The following is a 20,016-nucleotide window of genomic DNA, read 5'->3' as shown; positions in this document are numbered from 1 at the left end:
GAGAGTGAATGAAAAAATGCATGTGTTTTCCTTTGTTTTCTCTTTTTAACTATTATAATGAAATGCTCCCATTATTGCAGTTCATTCTACATGGTATGGAGGTGTGATGAAAACCCTACATGCCAAATGGAAAATATTAATTTCATAGTGTGGAACTTTGCCTGAGACTTTTACTGAGGCTGTTACAAATAACTTGTAAAAAAAACAGAACAGCGAGCAGCCCAAGATGGCCATGCACAATTTACATATGAGAAGCCAAAGGGAGGCTGGACACAGGTGACTACCCAGTCTAGCCAAAACAATGGGATGCTCTCTGATTCACTTATCTGGGATAGCTTTATCAATGGGGGTCATCAAAAGCCATCGACACCCATTGACTTTGAAAGAGCCAAACCACCCCCCGCCTCCCCAACCAAGTATGTCTGAACAGAATTTCAAACATCATTCGAGAAGATGCTGATTCAAACACAGTGATAGTCACATCACATGACTGCTTGGGCCACTCTGGAGATTTGTGAATGGTGACTCAGAAATCAGACAATAACTGAGACCTGGCAAGAAGGCATCGCTCTCGTTTGCTTGCTCTCGCTTGCTCGCTCTCTCTAGTAAGTTCCCGGAGAAGCCTCGACTACTGATCCTTACAATCAACAACCAGGGTACATGGATAAAGCCCCTCTTCTGCCTTCCGGAACCAGAGAAGCAAGCCCAAATTGTGCATGTGCCCAGCGATGACTTCAGGACTACAATTTCAACTAAAACCTCTGAGACTCAGTATTTAAATTTCATTTATTACGGACCTCTACTCCAACCTCCCAACTCTGTTTTTCCCTCTGTAATCTATTTGTGTGTGTGTGTGGCTCTCGTGTGAATGTGAGCATGGATACGTTGTGTATTTTAGTCATTTTAACCAGTGTTAACGACCAGGTGTGAAAGGTGTCTAGAGGTCTCTTAGTATCTTCACCTGGCCTTATTGTAACAGGGTTTAATTTTAAACAGTGTTTTGAGCTCCCAATGTGTGAATCCTTGTTCACAACTTTCCAATTATAAGGCAAAGAAATGAGCACAAACAGGCAAAACAAGAAAGATGAAATTTATTAAGGGTTGAGTTGTGTTCCTCCATATTGGACATGCTTTCACTAGGGTTGCTCTGTCACTCCTTAATTAACTCAAGCCGCTTCAACACTCGTTCTTCGCATTCTTTCCGGAATATTCTTTCTCGTTCTCCTCTCTCTCTCTCATTCCTTCTCCTGTCTTTCTTTCTCTTCACGTTCCATTTGGAAGGCTCTCTCTTTCTCCCTCTCCTGCCTCTCTCTTTCCTGTCTCTTTCTCTTTCCTTGTCTTCTAATTTAAGTTTCTTTTGTTCCAATTGTATCTTTGCTAGCAGTACCCTGTCTGGGTTTACTTCTAACACTGCTTCTGCTTCGCAAGGTTCAAGGGAAAAATGATTGGCCACTAGTCTTAAGAGCTCAGACTTCCTAGCCTTGCCATGTACAGTGATTCCACACTGCTCAGCCATTTTTCTCAACTCCTCCATAGACAGTGCTTTTAACTTATCCCAAGTTACTTCACCCTGGCTTGGAGAGCTACAAGCTTCAGTTGCAGACATGTTAGTATACAATTGCACACAACCACAAGAAAACCTGTATTGATTTGCTCTTTTTGATTGGGAACAATTTGGCTCCCCACTTCCAATTTCTCTCGTTTGTCGATGGGTAACAATCCCGATGCTAGCATCCAATTTCTGTTATGACCAGGTGCGAAAGGTGTCGAAGAGTCTTTTACTATCTTCACCTAATCTTATTGTAACGGTTTAATTTTAAACACACTGTGTTTTGAGCTCCCCCTTTGTGAATCCTTGTTCACAACTTTCCAATTATAAGGCAAAGAAATGAGTACAAACAGGCTTTCTTTGGTTTAAAGAAGGAAGATAAAATTTATTAAACCTTAAAATTAAACTCTACTACAATTAATACCTACGGTTATATGATGGGCCCACGCTAGCATACACATGCGATACACATGCTAATAGGGACAGAAAAGAGCAGAAGAAAAGATAAGTAGAACAGTTTGAGGCAATATCTTGTTACTGTTTCTCGAGCTCGCTGTCGTCCTTCATTGAAGATATGGTCTTGCGTTTCATTGGGGCCCAGTATTCGTCTTAAACCTTGTTCACGTAGGAGACTGTTCTCTCTTTGAGTTTACGTGTCTTCACAAGATTCAGTTCAGTGAGAAAGAGATGGAGGCAGGCAGGCAGACAGTCCATGAGCACACGGCGTTGAGTTCAAAATCCTTTGGAAGTTCAAATTCAAAAATTCCAGCCAGCTAGTCATGTGACTAAAACTGGTTTGACCACTTCTGTGTATTGGGGAAGCAACTACTGGGTCCCCATTGTTTCAACATTGTCTGGTACTAGGCAAATGTCCTTCCAGTCAGGGCTTGCAATTTAAAGTTTTACTTCATGTGGCGAAATAATGTGTGCCTCAGTCTTGGCATGTGGGTGTTTGCCTGATACTGGTTTAGAGTGATAAGATTAATATACTTGCATCTTTCTGCTTTAAACTCAAGAAAACCTGTCTGGTTCATTTGCAATTATATTAGAGGAAAGGAACAGGTGCTCACTGAGATGGTAAGTTAAATCACTGTGTTAAAAAGGATGAGCTTTGTTGAGGTCAAATCAGAGAAGGGGCAAAAGGGGAGCCTGAGACCCTCTTCCTCACCTGGTCGTCATATGATTAGTTTAGTACCACCATCACACTCCAATTGGAAAATGCCTTCTCTATTTTAACTTTCACAATGGGGCGGCGCAGTGGTTAGCACTGCAGCCTCACAGCTCCAGCGACCCGGGTTCAGTTCTGGGTACTGCCTGTGTGGAGTTTGCAAGTTCTCCCTGTGACTGCGTGGGTTTCCGCCGGGTGCTCCTGTTTCCTCCCACAGCCAAAGACTTGCAGGTTGGTAGGTAAATTGGCCATTGTAAATTTCCCCTAGTGTAGGTAGGTGGTAGGAGAATGGTGGGGATGTGGTAGGGAATATGGGGTTAATGTAGGATTAGTTATAAATGGGTGGTTGTTGGTCGGCACAGACTCGGTGGGCTGAAGGGCCTGTTTCAGTGCTGTATCTATAAATAAATTTTTTAAAAAATGTATGAAAATGTTTCCCTTAAAAGGAATAGTTTTATAGAAATTCTCACTTCCAGCGGGCAGCCTCGCTTGCCTGAAGTGCATATCAAAAGTTCAATTGCTTATCATTTTCTAACCATTAATTTTAATCTCAAAAATCATGGACAGTGTGCAGCTCCCATCTGGCAGTGCAGATTTTTAAAGTCACCGGTATAATGTTTATAGTGGAACTTGAGTCCCACATGCAGACCTATGTCATGTATGATAAAATAAGTGGTGATTTTTCTTGCCAATTTACTGCAACAAGTTTAACTGGTAGCATCAAACAGTAAAGTAAGTGTTTTTTAAAGAAGTGAATATTGTATGCAATTCTCTCCCACCTCTACCTCAGAGAAGTAAATAATTGTATTTTAGTACTACTGAATGTTTTCATACACCTTTTTCCTTCTAGAATCTTTCCGTGTGTCCAGAAGATGAATCCATCATTATGTCGTCTTTTGTGAACACTATGACATCCTTGAGTGTAAAGCAAGGTGAGTTAATCATTCCTTTTGATAGTTATTATCAGATATGTCAATATTTTGTCTGCTTTGAGACTGAATTATAAAGGAAAGTAAACTTATGCTTCATAATGTAATGCTTTTCTTGTGTAATGTCAAACATTCTTTTTGCATAATATAGTTGAAGATGGAGAAGTGTTTGATTTCAGAGGAATGAGACTGGACTGGTTTAGGCTGCAGGTAAGAGCAGAGTGATTTTATTAAATTACTATGTTGGAACAGTATATTAATATATTTGTTCAAATGAATTTGACTTTTGAATTTAAGTGCCACTTTTAAGTTTTTAAAGCTGAGATATTTTCATGCAGTCCAAGAAAGATTTGGAATTAATAAGATGTTCGTGGGGAAGATCTTGTTCTCTTTTCTCCCCTGAATTGGAAAATATTATCATTAGTGTGATCTTTCTGTTACAGTTAAAGCAAAAACTGGAAGAAGTTCATTTATGCTTCGTAGTATATTTTTAGGAACTTGAAGATTTCTCCTGTAATTTCCTGTCTGTTTGAGTATTTATCCATAAATTCTTATCTCACATGACTTGTAAACAAAGTTAAAGCCCATGATGTTGCAAGGAAAAGAAAGCTGAAGTGGTTTTAATAATTTTGCAGTCCCAGTTGTTTTTATGTTTTAATGGGGAAGTAGTACATTAACTGCTGTGCTCTCTTGCTTACAGCAGAATGTATCTGAATAGTTGGAAAGAACCAGAATTCTTTCATCTCTGAATTGGCCTAGGGATTTTTGAAATCCAGGTTTTTTCTTCTCCCAAGGGAGTACATGTCTGCTAATGGATAACTGCAGCCCCTCTAGTTTTGAGGGTCGTGATATTTATTTGTTACATAACTGATTGGGACAGGCTGGATGGAACAGCTGGTCTTTTTCTGTCTGTCTTTCCTATGTTTGTATGCGTCATGAGGATACTTTCGATGCTGGAAATGCAGTAGTAGAGAATAATCAGGCCAATATGCTAGAGACTTGAAGAAATGATTGAATTACTGTCTGTTATTTAGTGAGTAAATGATTTAGACAAAGATTTATAAATTCCACCTGTAGTATAACTGATCAAATAAATTGAATTATTGGCAAAATACAATTTATACAATGAAATTACAAACCATCGAAGTTTATATTAGATTTCTTCACAATTTGGATCCAGTAGCTTTATTACAACATTCCATAAATACAATTTTAATTGATTATATTTTTTCATAGGATTAGTGACCACTATTGGATGATTTTGTATCCTGATACAGCCATCTGATTTTAATAAAATATTTGATTTGTGATTTAGAATAGACTCACTACTGGTGTATGTTCCGTTAGTAGTATGAAAATAAAAACATCAAATGTTGGAAATCTGGAACAAGATAGAAAATGATGCAAATAAACATTAGGTCCATTATCATCTGTAAAGATAAAAAGTGGGTTGATGTTTTGTCAGAACTCTGATTAAGAATCCTTACTCATTTACTGATGCTTACAGACCTCGTCAGTACTTACAACATTTTATCTTGATTTTAAGGTTGATTAGTTTGTTTTCCTTTGGGTGGCACAGTGGTTAGTCACTGTATTTCCACTTAACGATAACATAACGTCTAGGTCTATGCATTTACTGTTTGGTTGCTTATATTAATCTTGTAGTTGTGTATCTGTAATTTAGTGTTATTTACTATATTTCATGAGAGTGCAGCCTTCTGGTATTACTGTTTTAAACTTTATATCAATGATTAACCACAGAGCAGAAAGATTCTGCTTGGATTCCTTATTTGTACTGAGTTAGCTGCTCTTGGGCATTGTAGCAAGATAGGGCCTACAATTGGCACTTTAGCTCACCTGGGGTAGAACAGGACAAATCCTACACCACAGCAATCCAAACTTTTGCTGGCGTGGTCTAGTTTCACATATACTAACTTGATTGAGTTCTTTGAAGTCACAGAGAATTGGTGAGGGCAGTGTGGTTGATGTGCATTTGGCCTTTCAAAAGGCATTTGATAAAGTTTTTTAAATTTATTCATTTATTGGATGTAGGTGTCGCTGGCAAGGACAGCCTTTATCGCCCATCCCTAATTGGGAAGATGGTGGTGAGCTGCCTTAGTGGCTTACTTGGCCATTTCACAGTGCAGTTAAGAGCAAACCACATTGATGTGGGTCTGAAGTCACAAGCCAGACTGGATAAGGATGGCAGGTTTCCTTCCCTAAAGGAAGGTGGTGAATCGTTTGGGTTTTTAACAACAATCTGATAGCTTCAAAGTCACCATGACTTGTGTTAGCTTTTTATTGCAGATTTATTTAACTAACTGAATTAAATTCACAAACTGCCATGGTGGGATTTGAACTCACATCTCTGGATTGGTAATCCAACCACTTTGCTGCCGTACCTGTAAAGCACTGCACAATAGACTCGTTAGAAAAATTGAAGCCCATGGAATTAAAGCAGCAGTGGCTGTATGGATATGAAATTGGATAAAGAACAGAAAGCAGTGAGTAGTGGTGGGCATTTGTTTTTCAGACTAGAAGTAGTGATGTCCTGAGGAGTGGGTGTTGGGACGACTGCTGCTTTTGATATGTATCAGTACTCTGGACTTGGGTATACAGGACATAATTTCAAAGTTCACAGATGATACGAAACTCAAGTAGTAAACAGCGAGGAAGATGCTAACAGACTTAAGGACATAGACAGACTGGTGAAATGGGCAGACACGTGGCAGATGAAATTTAAAGCAAAGAAGTGCCAGGTGATTCATTTTGGTAGGAAGAATGATGAAAGGCAATATAAACTAAATGGTACAATTTTAAAGTAGGTGCGGGAATAGAGATACCTGGTGGTGTACCTTGGAAGGTGGCAAGACATGTTGAGAAGGCTTTGGAAAAAAGCATGTGGGATTGTTGGCTTTATAACTAGAGGCATAGAGGGCAAAAGCAAGGTAGTTATGCTAAACTCTTATAAAATATTGGCGAGGCCCCAGCCGGAGAGTATTGTGGCCAGTTCTGGGTATCACATCGTAAGGATGTCGAGGCTTGGAGAGGGTGCTGTAGAGAATTACTGGAATGGTACCAGGAATGAAAGTCTTCAGTTAGATGGAGCGACTAGAGAAACTGGGGCTGTACTCCTTAGATCAGAGAAGGTTAAGGGGAGATTTGATAGAGGTGTTCAAAATTATGAAGGATTTTGACTGAGCAAATAAGGAGAAACTGTTCCCAGTACTGTGAGGGTCGGTAATTGGCAAAAGAACCAGAGGCAACATGAGGGGAAAAACAATTTCTACAGTAATTTGGCAGGATCTGTGGAAAGAGAACTCTGCTTCTCTTTCCACAGATGCTGCCAGACATGCTGAGTGGTTCCAGCATTTCTTGTTTTTATTTCAGATTTCCAGCATCCGCAGTATTTTGCTTTTATTCTACAGTAATTTGTTCTCTGGAATACACTCCCTGGAACCGTAGAAGCAGATTCAATAATAACTATCAATAAGGAACTGGATAAATATTTGATGGGGAAGATTTTGTAGGGCTATGTGGAAAGCGCAGGGGACTGGGACTAATTGGATAGCTCTTTGAAAGAGCTGGTGCAGGCACAATGGGCTAAATGGCCACCTTCGAGATTATATTATTCTATGGGCTAAATGGCCACCTTCGAGATTATATTATTCTATGACCTAAGAATGGCCACTTGGCTGTGGTGCTGAAGGTAATTGATGAAATTTTACCTCAGCAAGTTCAAAATGCTCAAGAGGGGGGAGGGTGCGGAATTGGCAGAGGAATTTTAATAAAGGTTTTATCACCGTACCAGTATGTTTGATCTCAAAAAATACTTCTTGTTGTTTGCAGGCTTATACCAGTGTTTCCAAGGCTTCTCTTAATCTGTCAGACCACAAGGAACTGGGAAAAATGATGAATACTATTATTTTTCATACAAAAATGGTAGATTCTTTGGTTGAAATGCTGGTGGAAACTTCAGATCTCTCTATCTTCTGGTGAGTGCTTATACTCTTTCTCATTTATATGAATAAGAGCTTATTTTTAATGCCTTAGAATAGGAGCAGCAGAAGATATTTTAGCAGAGCATCCATATGCCTATGTTTTAAGGCTTTTACTTGAGTGAGCTGAATTTAGGTATTCACAAAAGAAGCTACAGGAACTGTTGTATTTGAGCAGAAAATAGCTTGTACTTCTTTTCCTAGACTTCAACTTCTACTCCACTTTGGTAGATGCTTGACAAAGCACATAGTCTTTGTTTTTGTATGTAGTACTTGAAATTTTCCAATAAGAGCTAGATAAATAAATGTAGATATTTATTTGTGTAGTGTCAGGCTTGACTCAATGCTAGCACTGTGTTCTATGAGTCAGAAGGTTGTGGTATGAAGCCCCATTCAATTGAGCACATAATCTCGGCTGATACTTTGTTGCAATACTGAGGGAGTGCTGCACAGCCAGCAATATCACCTTTGGGATGAGACATCAGAGGCCATAGCACCAATCACAATAGTTATGGGAGTTCTTCAGGTATCCTGGCTAATGCTTACCCTCTCCAGCACACCCACCCCCCACCCAAATCCCCAAACAAAGCCATGCCACCAAGTGATTTTCTGGTCATTTATCTCATTGCTGTTTATGGGAAATCATGGACAATCACAGAGTGCATCTTGACAGCAGCATCACTTAACAGCAAGCATTAGCAAATATTGATTTCTCCTTTTTTTAGTAGTGCTAATTCAAAAAAAATTATCTTTAAGTAATTTTCCTGTGTACTTATGTTTCCCACCATGGTTTGCTTCATTGTTATGCAGATGTTGTGTTGTTTCATCACAGCCACCTGTTTATAAATCAAGTATGTGGGCATTCCATTCATGTCCATAAAGAAGTTCATGTGAATGTTCTGGTAATTTACCTAATTGGCAATACATGTGTTCAAAATTTAAATCTGCGCAGTTTAAGAGGGGGAGTGCAAAAATGACAGTGAAGGCTCTTGGCACAGCTTAAAAAGAAATGATTTTTGTTTTGAAAAAAGCTAGATGTTATTTTCTAAGGTACAGAAGTTGCCTGTAATTGTTTTTCTTGAATAAATCAGTAGCATGGGCTCAGCCACGCTAAAGAACTTTTGTTCAGAATTAAATAATTGAATTGTTCGATTTGTTATCACTGTTGCTAAAGTAAATTGGAAATAAAAGCATAGTAATGGATTTGGACTTGGACATGCACCTCCATAATTTTATGGATTTGTATCATTAAAATCCCAGCCACCAGGTCAGTCTCTCTTTCCAGTCCCTTCACCCAGCTGTTCTCCTTTGTCATACCCTACATTGTGAAGCCATAATAATTGTGTAATAGTGAAAAAATCACTCAAATTAAGCAAGTTTCTTTCAAACTGGAGGGCAACTCCAGAAATCTGTGTTAATTATTTGTTGAGGATTCCGTTTGTCTCTCCCTGCCTCCCCCTCCCTGCCTCTCAAATCTGTTTCAAAGATTGGACTTATTGGACTGCAAGGTTCAAGTTACATTTGCTCAGTCTGTTCTGGATGCTTTTACTTTATAAACTCACCTTTTCCTCCTCTGACTCCTCCAAATTGAGGAAAGAAGGAAAATGCTTGGGAGTGCACTGTGCCACTCGTCCAATACACTCTGCAGTGCTTTGGTACATAACTGTATTGTGGGATTCAAATTTGTAAGTGGTTTCTGTGCAGGGATAGATGCACTTAGAGTCATAGATTTATACAGCACAGAAACAGGCCCTTTGGCCCAACACGTCTGCGCCGACCAACAAGCACCCATCCAACCTAATCCCATTTCCCAGCATTTGGCCCGTAGCCTTGTATGCTATGGCGTTTCAAGTGCTCATCTAAATACTTTTTAAATGTTGAGGGTTCCTGCCTCTACCATCCCTTCAGGCAGTGTGTTCCAGATTCCAACTAACCTCTGGGTGAAAATTTTTTTCCTCAACTTCCCTCAACCTCCTGTTCCTTGCCTTAAATCTATGCCCCCTGGTTATTGACACCTCCACTAAGGGAAAAAGTTTCTTCCTATCTACCCTATAAATGCCCAAACTTTGTATACCTCAATCCAGGTCGCCACTCAGCCTTCTCTGTTCCAAGGAAAACAACCCCAGCCTTTCCAATCTCTCATCATAGCTGAAATGCTCCAGCCCAGGTAACATCCTGGTGAATTTCCTCTGCACCCTCTCCAGTGCAATCACATCCTTCCTATAATATGGTAACCAGAACTGTACACAGTACTCCAGCCATGGCCTAACCAGCATTTATACAGCACTAACATAACCTCCCTGTTCTTATATTCTATACCTCGGCTAATAAAGACAAGTATCCCATATGCATTCCTAACCACCTTATCTACCTTCAGTGATCTGTGGACAAGTACACCAAGGTCCCTCTGACCCTCTGTACTTCCGAGGGTCCTACCATCCATTGTATATTCCCTTGCCTTGTTAGTCCTCCCAAAGTGCATAACCTCACACTTCTCAGGATTAAATTACATTTGGCACTGCTTCACCCATCTCACCAGCCCAACTATATCGTCCTATAGTCTAAGGCTTTCCTCCTCATTATCCACGACACCACCAATTTTCGTGTCATCTGCGAACTTACTGATCATACCTCCTATTAAAGGCCTGCTCAGGTCAGGAAAAAGAACCCGACCGATGCACAGCGGACCCGAGCCCAACCCAGCCCTAGTCCCTCCAATTTAGCCCCGAGCCCGATCCGACCATCCCTTTACTTACCCTCCAACAGGGTAGCTCCACGAAACTGCAGAACATGTGTGATGGCGTTATAGTGACATCACTTGCTCACTGCGCAGACTCAGTTTTGTCCCGGGCTCCCAGCTCAGCTAAGTTTTTATTTTTTTATTTTTAATACTTACTGGCAGAGCACTTACCCTGTGTGTCCGGCCCGACCCAACCCAAACCCGACACATGTCGTTGGGTTTGGGTCGGGCAGCTGGCCTTTACCTTCTATATTCACGTCTAAATCATTAATGTACACTACAAACAGTTAGGGCCCCAGCACCAATCCCTGCAGTACACCACTAGTCACGGGCCTCCATTCGCAAAAACAACTCTCGACCATCACCCTCTGCCTCCTTCCACTGAGTCAATTTTGGATCCAGTTTGCCAAATTGCCCTGGATCCCATGGGCTCTTACCTTCTTAATCAATCTCCCATGTAGGACCTTATCAAAAGCCTTACTGAAGTCCATGTAGACTACATCAACTGCCCTACCCTCATCTACACATCTAGTCATTCCTCGAAAAACTCAATCAAATTTGTTAGACATGATCTCCCCCTGACAAAGCCATGCCGACTATCCCTGCCTCTCCCAGTGGAGATTAATCTTATCTCAGAATTTTTTCCAATAGTTTCCCTACCACTGACATTAGACTCACTGTTCTATAATTATCTGGTTTATCCCTGTTACCCTTCTTGAATAATGGTACCACATTCGCTGTCCTCCAGTCCTCTGGTACCTTTCCTGTGGCCAGAGAGGATTTGAAAATTTGTGTCAGAGCCCCTGCTATCTCCTCCCTTGCCTCACATAGCAGCCTGGGATACAACTCATCTGGGCCTGGGGATTTATCCACCTTTAAGCCCGCTAGAATCGCTAATACCTCCTCCCTTTCAATGCTATTTTGTTCAAGTATATCTCAATCCCCCTCCCTGATCTCTACACCTACATCGTCCTTCTCCATAGTGAACACAGATGAAAAGTAATCATTCAAGACCTCACCTATGTCCTCCGGCTGCAAACAAAGATTGCCACTTTGGTCCCTAATGGGCCCCACTACTTCCCTGGTTATCCTCTTGCCCTTAATATACTTGTAAAACACCTTGGGATTTTTGTTTATCTTGTCTGCCAGTGTTTTTTCATGCCTCCTCTTTGCTCTCCTAATTACTTTTTTAAGTACTCCCCTGCACTTTCGAAACTCCTCTCGGGCCTCTGCTGTTTTCAGCGCTCTGAATCTGCCATGAGCCTCCTTTTTTTCCCTTATCCAGTCCTCTATATGTCTTGACATCCAGGGTTCCCTGGACTTTTTGGTCCTACTCTTCACCTTTACGGGAACATGTTGGACCCGAACTCTCACTATTTCCTTTTTGAAAGACTCTCACTGGTCTGATGTAGACTTTCCTACAAGAAGCTGCTCCCAGTCTACTTTGGCCAGATCCTGTTTTATCATCTTGAAATCAGCCGTCCCCCAATTCAGTACTTTTATTTCTGGTCCCTCTATGTCCTTTTCCATAACTACCTTAATTCTTAAGAGTTGTGGTCACTATCCCCGAAATGGTCCCCCACTGCCCCTTCTACCACTTGTCCAGCTTCATTCCCTAGGATTAAGTCTAGTACCGCCCCTCCTCTTGTATGGCTCTACCTGCTGACTCAAAAAGCTTTCCTGAATGCACTTTGAGAATTCCACCCCCTTTAAGCCTTTTGCACTAATGCTATCTCCTCTAATATGGGGGAAGTTGAAATCCCCGGCTATTATTACCCCGACTATTTTTGCACCTCTCTGAGATTTGCCTACATATCTGCTCCTCTATCTCTCGCTGACTGGAGGCCTGTAGTACATTCCCAGCCAAGTGATTGCCCCCTTTTTGTTTTTAAGTTCTATCCATATGGCCTCATTTGAGGAACCTTCTAAGATATCATCCCTCCTTCCTGCAGTAATTGACTCCTTAATTAACAGAGCAATGCCACCTCTTTTATACCCTCCCCTACCACACCTGAAGATTCTATACCCTGAGATATTGAGCAGCCAGTCCTGCCCTTCACTCAACCATGTCTCAGTGATAGCAATAATATATTCCCATGTGTAATCCTAAATTGTATTCCTAAATTTTTCAGTTAATTAAATAGCTGTATGAATGTAGGAAGTATATTTAGTTTTTTTAGAGATACAGCACTGAAACAGGCCCTTCGGCCCACCGAGTCTGTGCCGACCATCAACCACCCATCTATACTAATCCCACATTCCTACCACATATCCCCACCTGTCCTTATATTTCCCTACCACCTACTACCTATACTAGGGGCAATTGCTAATGGCCAATTTACCTATCAGCCTGCAAGTCTTTGGCTTGTGGGAGGAAACCGGAGCACCCGGAGGAAACCCACGCAGACACAGGGAGAACTTGCAAACTCCACACAGGCAGTACGCGGAATTGAACCCGGGTCGCTGGAGCTGTGAGGCTGCTGTGCTAACCACTGCGCCACTGTGCCGCCTTCATTTGTAATGAGTAAAATGAGTGACTATAAGCAAAATTATTGATTACCTGTCCTAGATTTGTCCTTTATTTCTGAGCACTTAATTTCAATACTTAATCATTTGTAATGCAGGGATACTATAATCATGCAAAATAAAATTTTGCAACTTAACCAATCGCTTCTCTTGTCACGATAAAGCTTTCTGCTCTAGAATCCATAGGAACTTTTGTTTTAATATCAGTGTATGACAGACACATGGAAATCCCTAGCCATAATGGCAACAACAAAAACTGAGAGCTGCAATGCAAACACTCAAATAAAACCTAGAAATTGGATGGAGGATGTAGGGAATGGAAAACTGTGTGCACGTGTTGAAAGGTATAATATGCTCAAGTTTAGGTGGCAGTGAACCAAGCTTTTTTTTTCTGCTTTATGATTTTGCCTGAACCCTTGGTCTATTGCTGCTATGTATCTAATGTTATCGTCTTATCCATTTTTGTTCTCATCTCTACCAAGGGTACTATTGCTGGTAAGGGGGCTGGAGCTGTTTTCATTTCAGCCACACGCTGCTGCACCATGTGATTTTCATTTCCCCTATCCGTTCCTATGGCCTTTTAGACTCCTGGTTTCGTACCAAAGACAAGGACTGCAGCTACTTGGAACTTAGGGCCTTTACAATTAGCAGAGAGGAAACTTCATCCAGTTGGTCTGAGCTGATTTCAAACCCAAAACTCCGAGGTGAAAGTACAGTTTGCTCATCCACTGTGTCACCCACTTCCTCAGCCATCTGTCCCCTTATATACATCAAGAAATAGTATAAAAAATTGCCTGGAATCTGTCAAGATACAAAAATAAATTTATACTGTAAAGACATGCTCATAAAATATGCCAACCCATGGTGACATAAAAATACCAGAGGCATACCTTCTATTATTTTGTGTACAACACATACCTTGGTGCATCTTTTTACTCATGACTTGATTTTTTCTTTGCAACCCTCATCAGTGATCTGTCCAATTTTCTATTCCTAGTGCAAGAAAAATATAACACATTAGATTAGTATTAAAAGCTTCATAAATATGCAGTGTAGTTTGTATTTCCAAAAAAAAAATTTGGGACCAAAATCTTGATCATGTACATCCCTTCCTCTTTAAACTTTAAATAAAATGCTGCACACGTATTGGAAACTACTTCAAACTTCATATTTAAAAGATTGAAGGATTTTTGTATTGAGCAATATTTGGTTTTGTGGAGCTGTATTTATTGTTTACAAATGTATTGATGTGATGTTTAATACTCTTAAGCTTTTACAGTCGAGCTTTTGAGAAGACGTTTCACCAGTGCTTGGAGTTGCCCTCTCAATCGCGATATTCAATTGCTTTCCCACTGGTTTGTACACATTTTATGAGCTGCACTCATGAATTGTGTCCTGAAGAGGTAAGGTTGTTTTTGTTTTATTTAGGCTCAGTTGTGTACATTTCAAAATATCAAGTTTTTCAGAAAAGTTAAAGAAAGGATTGTGTAGCTATACATAGATCTAGGGTCCACTTGTGGCATCTTTCACCCTCATTTGTGGCCCGCTGAATATACCAGCCCATTGAACTGAGATGTTGCCAGAACTCACATTCCACATTGTTCTCTCGACATCAAAAAAAACAGAAATTTCATAGAATTAGATAGAAATGACAGCACAGATACAGACCGTTTGGTCCTTGCTGGTGTTTATCCTGCACGTGAAGTGTCGTGCTAATTCCATCTGCATGCCCTGTTCCCATATCGTTAGAACCATAGAAAGATTATGGCACAGAAGGAGGCAATTCAGCCCGTCGTGTCCGTGCTGGCCGAAAAAAAACTAGCTGCCCAATCTAATCCTACCTTCCAGCACCTGGTACATAGTCCTGCAGGTTACAGCAGTTCCAGGTACCTTATAAATGAGTTGAGGGTTTCTGCCTGCGCCACCGTTCCTGGCAGTGAATTCCAGACACCCACCACCCTCTGGATGAAAAAGTTTTTCCTCATGTCCCCTCCAATCCTTCTACCAATCGCCTTAAATCTGTGCCGCTTGATAATTGACCTCTCCGCTAGGGGAAACGGTCCTTCCTGTCTACTCTAACTAGGCCCCTCATAATTTTGTACACCTCAATTAAGTCACCCCTTGGCCTCCTCTGTATTCCTAAATGTTTCAGTTAATTAAATAGCTGCATGAATGTAGGAAGTATATATTTATAATGAGCAAAATGAGTGATTATAAGCAAAATTATTGATTACCTGTCCTAGATAGGCTTGTTACCTGCTGGCTAAAAAAGTTCTCTTGAACGCAGTTCAGGAATCTTGTCCCCTCTGTGCCCTTCACACTGTTTGTATCCCAGTTGATATTGGGGTAGTTGAAATCCCGAACTATTATTGCCCTATAGTTTTTGCACTCAGAAATGTGTCTACATATTTGTTGTTCTATCTCCCTCTCACCATTTGGCGGACTATTGTACACTTCTAGTAGTGTGGCTGCCTCTTTTTTATTTCTGAGCTCCACCCATGTAGCCTCGTTTGATGATTCATTTAGCACATCATCCCCCCCCCCCCCCCCCCACCCTCCTCAAAGCTGTTATTGATTCCTTAACTAATAATGCTACACCCCCTCCTTTATATCCCCCTCTCTATCCTGCCTGAAAACTCTATATCCACGAATGTTGAGCTGCCATTTTTGCCACTCTTTAAGCCAAGTTTCCGTTATAGCAATGATATGATTTTGCCATGTGTATATCTATGCCCTCAGCTCATCAGCTTTATTTACTATGCTCCTTATATTTAAATAAATACCCTTTAGTGCTGCACACTTTTTAACCTTGGCTTCTTCTGTCTCTGAGTCACAAACTAATTTTCTGCCTCCTGTTCCCTGCCGTGATATTATCATATCTAAGACTGCGCTCAGGTTCCCATCACCTTATCAAACTAGTTTAAACCATCCCCAACAGCCCTAGCAAACCTTCCTGCAAAGATATTTGTTCCAGTCCTGTTCAGGCGTAGACCATCTGGCTTGTACAGGTACCACCTTCCACAGAACCGCAATGCCCCAGAAATCTGAAGCCCTCCCTCCTGCACCATCTCTTCAGTCACGCATTTATCGGGTGTATTTTCCTATTTCTATACTCGCTAGCATGTGGCCTTGGGAGTAATCCTGAGATTACTACCTTGAGGTCCTGCTTGCTAATCTCGTTCCTAACTCCCTAAACTCAACCTGCAGGACCTCATCCCTTTTTCTTCCTATATCGTTGGTACCAATGTGGACCACGACCGCTGGCTGTGCACCCTCGTCCTCCAGAACTTTCGCTGCTGTTTTATCTTTGGCCCTTTCAACCACCTAACCGTCCTATTCTTGAATCTTCCCGTGGTCTTTGCTTCAATCATTACCTATAGTGGTGTATTCCACAGGCTGATCAACCTCTGCATTTTTAAAATAAAAGTTTCTCCTATCCTCTGTTCAAATAGAGACCATGGACCAACAGAATAGGTTGGATAGGTGGTTGAAAGGAAGACAGATAAAGGGATATGGAAACGAGGGCTACACATGGGAATAGGATGTGGAGGATAAGCATTGGTTGGGCCAAATAGCCTTGTTCTAAATGGCTTATTTCTTCTAATTTTAATGGGAAGAAAGATGAATAGGCAATGAAAAATAATGACAGTGGTACAAAGTAGGACAGCAGGAATAATCACATTTGTAAAGGGGATGAGCTACAAGGAAGGAACATAAAAACATAAGAAATAGTTGTAGGCTATATGCCCCTCGAGCCTGCTCTGCCATTTAATAAGATCATGGCTGACCCTTGACCGTAACTGCACTTTCCCACTCAATCCCCATATCCCCTGATTCCCTTAGAGTCCAAAAGTCCATCAATCTCAGTCTTGTATATACTGAGCATACAACAACTGAGCATCCACAGCCCTCTGGGGTAGAGAATTCCAAAGATTCACAACCCATAGATTGAAGAAATTTCTCATATCAGTCTGAAATTGCTGTCCCCTTCATCCTGAGACTATGCCCCCTTGTTCTAGACACTCTCGCCAGAGAAACAGCATCTACCTGATCAAGCCCTCTCATAATCTTGTATGTTTTAATGAGATCACTCTAAACTGCAGAGTATAAGCCATTCTACTCAATCTCTCCTCATAGGACAACCCTGTCATCCCGAGAATCAATCTGAGTGAACCTTTATTGCAGCCGCTTTAAGAGAAGTATATCCTTTCGTGGATACAGAGCCCAAAATTTTACACGATACTCCAGGTGTGATCTGACAAAAGCCCTATGGCATTGCAAAAAGAATTCCTTACTCTTGTTCTCCAACACCCTTGCAGTAAAGGCCAATATGCCATTTGCCTTCCTGATTACTTGCTATACCTGCATGTTAACTTTCTGTGCTGCTTGTACAGGACACCCATATCCCTCTGCCAACATTTAATAGTTTCTCACCATTTAAAAAAAAAATGTTTTTCTATTCTTCCTAACAAAGTGAATAACCTCACATTTCCTGACATCATATTCCACCTGCTGCCTTCATGCCCACTCATTTAATCTATCTTGTATCCCATTGCCGACTCTTTCTATCTTCCTCACGGCTTACTTTCACACCTATTGTTATCAAACTTGGATATGTTACACTAAGTTCCTTCATTTATATCATTAATATAGCTTATGAATAGCTGAACTCCCCCTTTTCTTGCATAGCAACCTTTCATATGGCACCTTATTGAATGCCTTTTGAAAATCCAAATATACTAAATCCACTGGTTCCCCTTTACTTACCTTGGTAGTTACATCCTCAAAACCTCTAATCGATTTGTCAAACAGGATTTTCCTGTCATAAAACCATGTTGACTCTGCCTTTACATTTACTACCTTCCAATCCACTGGGACCATTCTTGAATCTAGGGAGTTTGGGAAAATCACAACTAGTGCATTCACTGTCTCTACAGCCACCTCTTTTAGAACCCGAGGATGTAGGCCGTTAGGTCCAGGGGATTTGTTGGCTTTCAGTCTCAGTAGTTTCTCTGGTACTTTTTCTTTGTTAATATTTATTGCTTTAAGTTCCTCACTTTCATTAGACACTTGGTTCCCCTATTTGTTTTTTTTTTGTGTCTTCTACTGTGAAGATTTATGAAATATTTTTGTGTTATCCATTGCTTATCTACTGTCAAACATGTTAATATAATTTTCCAATCTACTTCAGCCAACTCATTCTCATTTCTGTATAATTGGCTTTATTTAAGTTTAAGCCTTGTGTTTCAGACTTACGTATGCCACTGTCAAGCTAAAAATAAAAGTCTATCATGTGAACATTCTTTCCCAGCAGGTCCTTTACTGTGAGATTACTAACTAACCTTGTCTTAGTACACAAAACAAGATCGAAAATAGCCTCTTCCCTGATTGGTTCAACGTCATATTGTTTTAGGAAACTGTTTCGAATGCATTCCGAACTACTCTTGCTGGTTTGATTTGTCCAGCCTATATGAAGATTGAAGTCCCCCACAATTATTGCATTGCCTTTGTTAGAAGCTCCTCTTATTTCTGTATTAATAATTTGCCCAACAGTATAGCTACTGTTAGAGGGCCTATAAACTACAGCAGTAGCATTTTCTGAGCCTTGTAAGTATTTCCACCCATACTGATTCTACGATCTGCTGTTGTAACTCCAGATCCTTTCTCACTACTCTGGTGTCATCCTTTATTATCAGTGAAGGATTAGAGGAATTCAAAATCGATAGACCAGAGAGATGATAAGTCAAGGAGTTGGGAGCCCTCAAGGAGGTGCAGGAAATATAAGCGCAGATTATGGGGTCGGCATTGAAGCAACAGCATTTGTCACTGACCTCAAAGATCTAACTATCTCTGTGGTGTGGATTTCCCCTTTCCTGATAGTTTGAATCTGGCACTAAGTCTTGTGCATCATCAGATGTCCAGCAATGGTGAAGTGATCAAGCATGGTTCAGCAACAAATCATATTGAAGAATTTTCGCAGAGAGCAAACCAGGAAGTAAAATGCACTAATTATCAAATCACTTTTTATAAATTTTGCAGAGAGCAAAATAAAAATTGGGACATACATATGGGAATAAGGTAGAAGCTGAAATATCAAAGTTTTTTAAAAAGACTTTTAAATTAAAAAACCTATGGAATTTTTTATCATGTATAAATTTGACATTCCACAGGTACAGTATTTCAGGGCTAGGAAAGTTGTTTACCAGTAGTTAAGACTTAGTATGATATTAATAGCATACTTACACATCATTCAACAAGACACAACTTTTTCAGTTTTTTCTTCAAACAGAGAGACTCAGTAAAAGGGAAAGATCATATCAGTTCAAGTGATTTCTAAAGATTTCCATCGGCTTGGCCTTCAACAGCTCACCCTGTGGAGGAGCAGGGAATCACTGACAGCAACTTCTAGAATTCCACATTTAACTGTGCATATACGGACACCAGAAGTTTGTCAGTTTCACGGTTGCAATGATGGCAAACGCTTAAAATTACAACCACAAAATCTGGGCCATTAAATGTTGTAAGTAAGATAAACCCAGGATTCACTTTAGGGTAAACCGTCAAAACACTAATAGGAGCCATTAATTTAAATTAGTAAAATGTACATTTCAAAATTTAAATTAGTAAGTGTTTTTTAAACTCAATGATAACAATTTGTCAGAAAAGTTCAAAATGCAGTTGACCGCTGAGGTGGGTATTAGAGTTCAGCATAATTAGCCAAATTATCCTTTGGTGTTTTTGGCAAAATACCAAACATTTTTATTTTGTTCATGAAATATTGAAAGGCTTTGTCTTAGGCTACTCAAATGCATTGATGCGTGTACAGGTTTAAAGCATTGGTTGTTGTGGTGAGTAGATATGTTAGTTACTATGACCGCGTTCGTTTCAGCTTTTGCTAAGCACCTTTGTTTAATTTCTGTATCTACTTTAACAATATGTTGGGCTTAAACATACACAGTTTCTTCTTAAGTCAGTTGTTTGATGAAACATTTGCTATGTTTGAAGTGTAACACAATTTTTTTTGTTTAAGCATCCTTAATGCACCATGTAGGTAGAGATTAGCCTGATGGATTTTGGGCAAAGCACATGCTTGAAACAGATATACA

General features: G+C 40.4%; 1 protein-coding gene across 2 annotated transcripts in view; it reads left to right on the top strand.

Moving 5' to 3' along the window:
• The window catches only part of nckap1 (NCK-associated protein 1), a 272,818-nt gene that overhangs the window by 145,568 nt on the left and 107,234 nt on the right, over window positions 1–20,016 (top strand). For both annotated transcript variants that reach the window (XM_068035570.1, XM_068035569.1), the window contains exons 14-17: window positions 3,568–3,649; window positions 3,798–3,856; window positions 7,496–7,641; window positions 14,181–14,313. In XM_068035570.1, the coding sequence (XP_067891671.1) occupies window positions 3,568–3,649; window positions 3,798–3,856; window positions 7,496–7,641; window positions 14,181–14,313 (420 nt within the window). The remainder of the gene's footprint in view (window positions 1–3,567; window positions 3,650–3,797; window positions 3,857–7,495; window positions 7,642–14,180; window positions 14,314–20,016) is intronic.

The sequence above is a fragment of the Heterodontus francisci genome, chromosome 7 (genome assembly GCF_036365525.1).
Source record: "Heterodontus francisci isolate sHetFra1 chromosome 7, sHetFra1.hap1, whole genome shotgun sequence".
Taxonomy (NCBI): domain Eukaryota; kingdom Metazoa; phylum Chordata; class Chondrichthyes; order Heterodontiformes; family Heterodontidae; genus Heterodontus; species Heterodontus francisci.
Note: the sequence above shows the minus strand (reverse complement) of the source record. Positions and strands in the feature narration are given on the sequence as shown.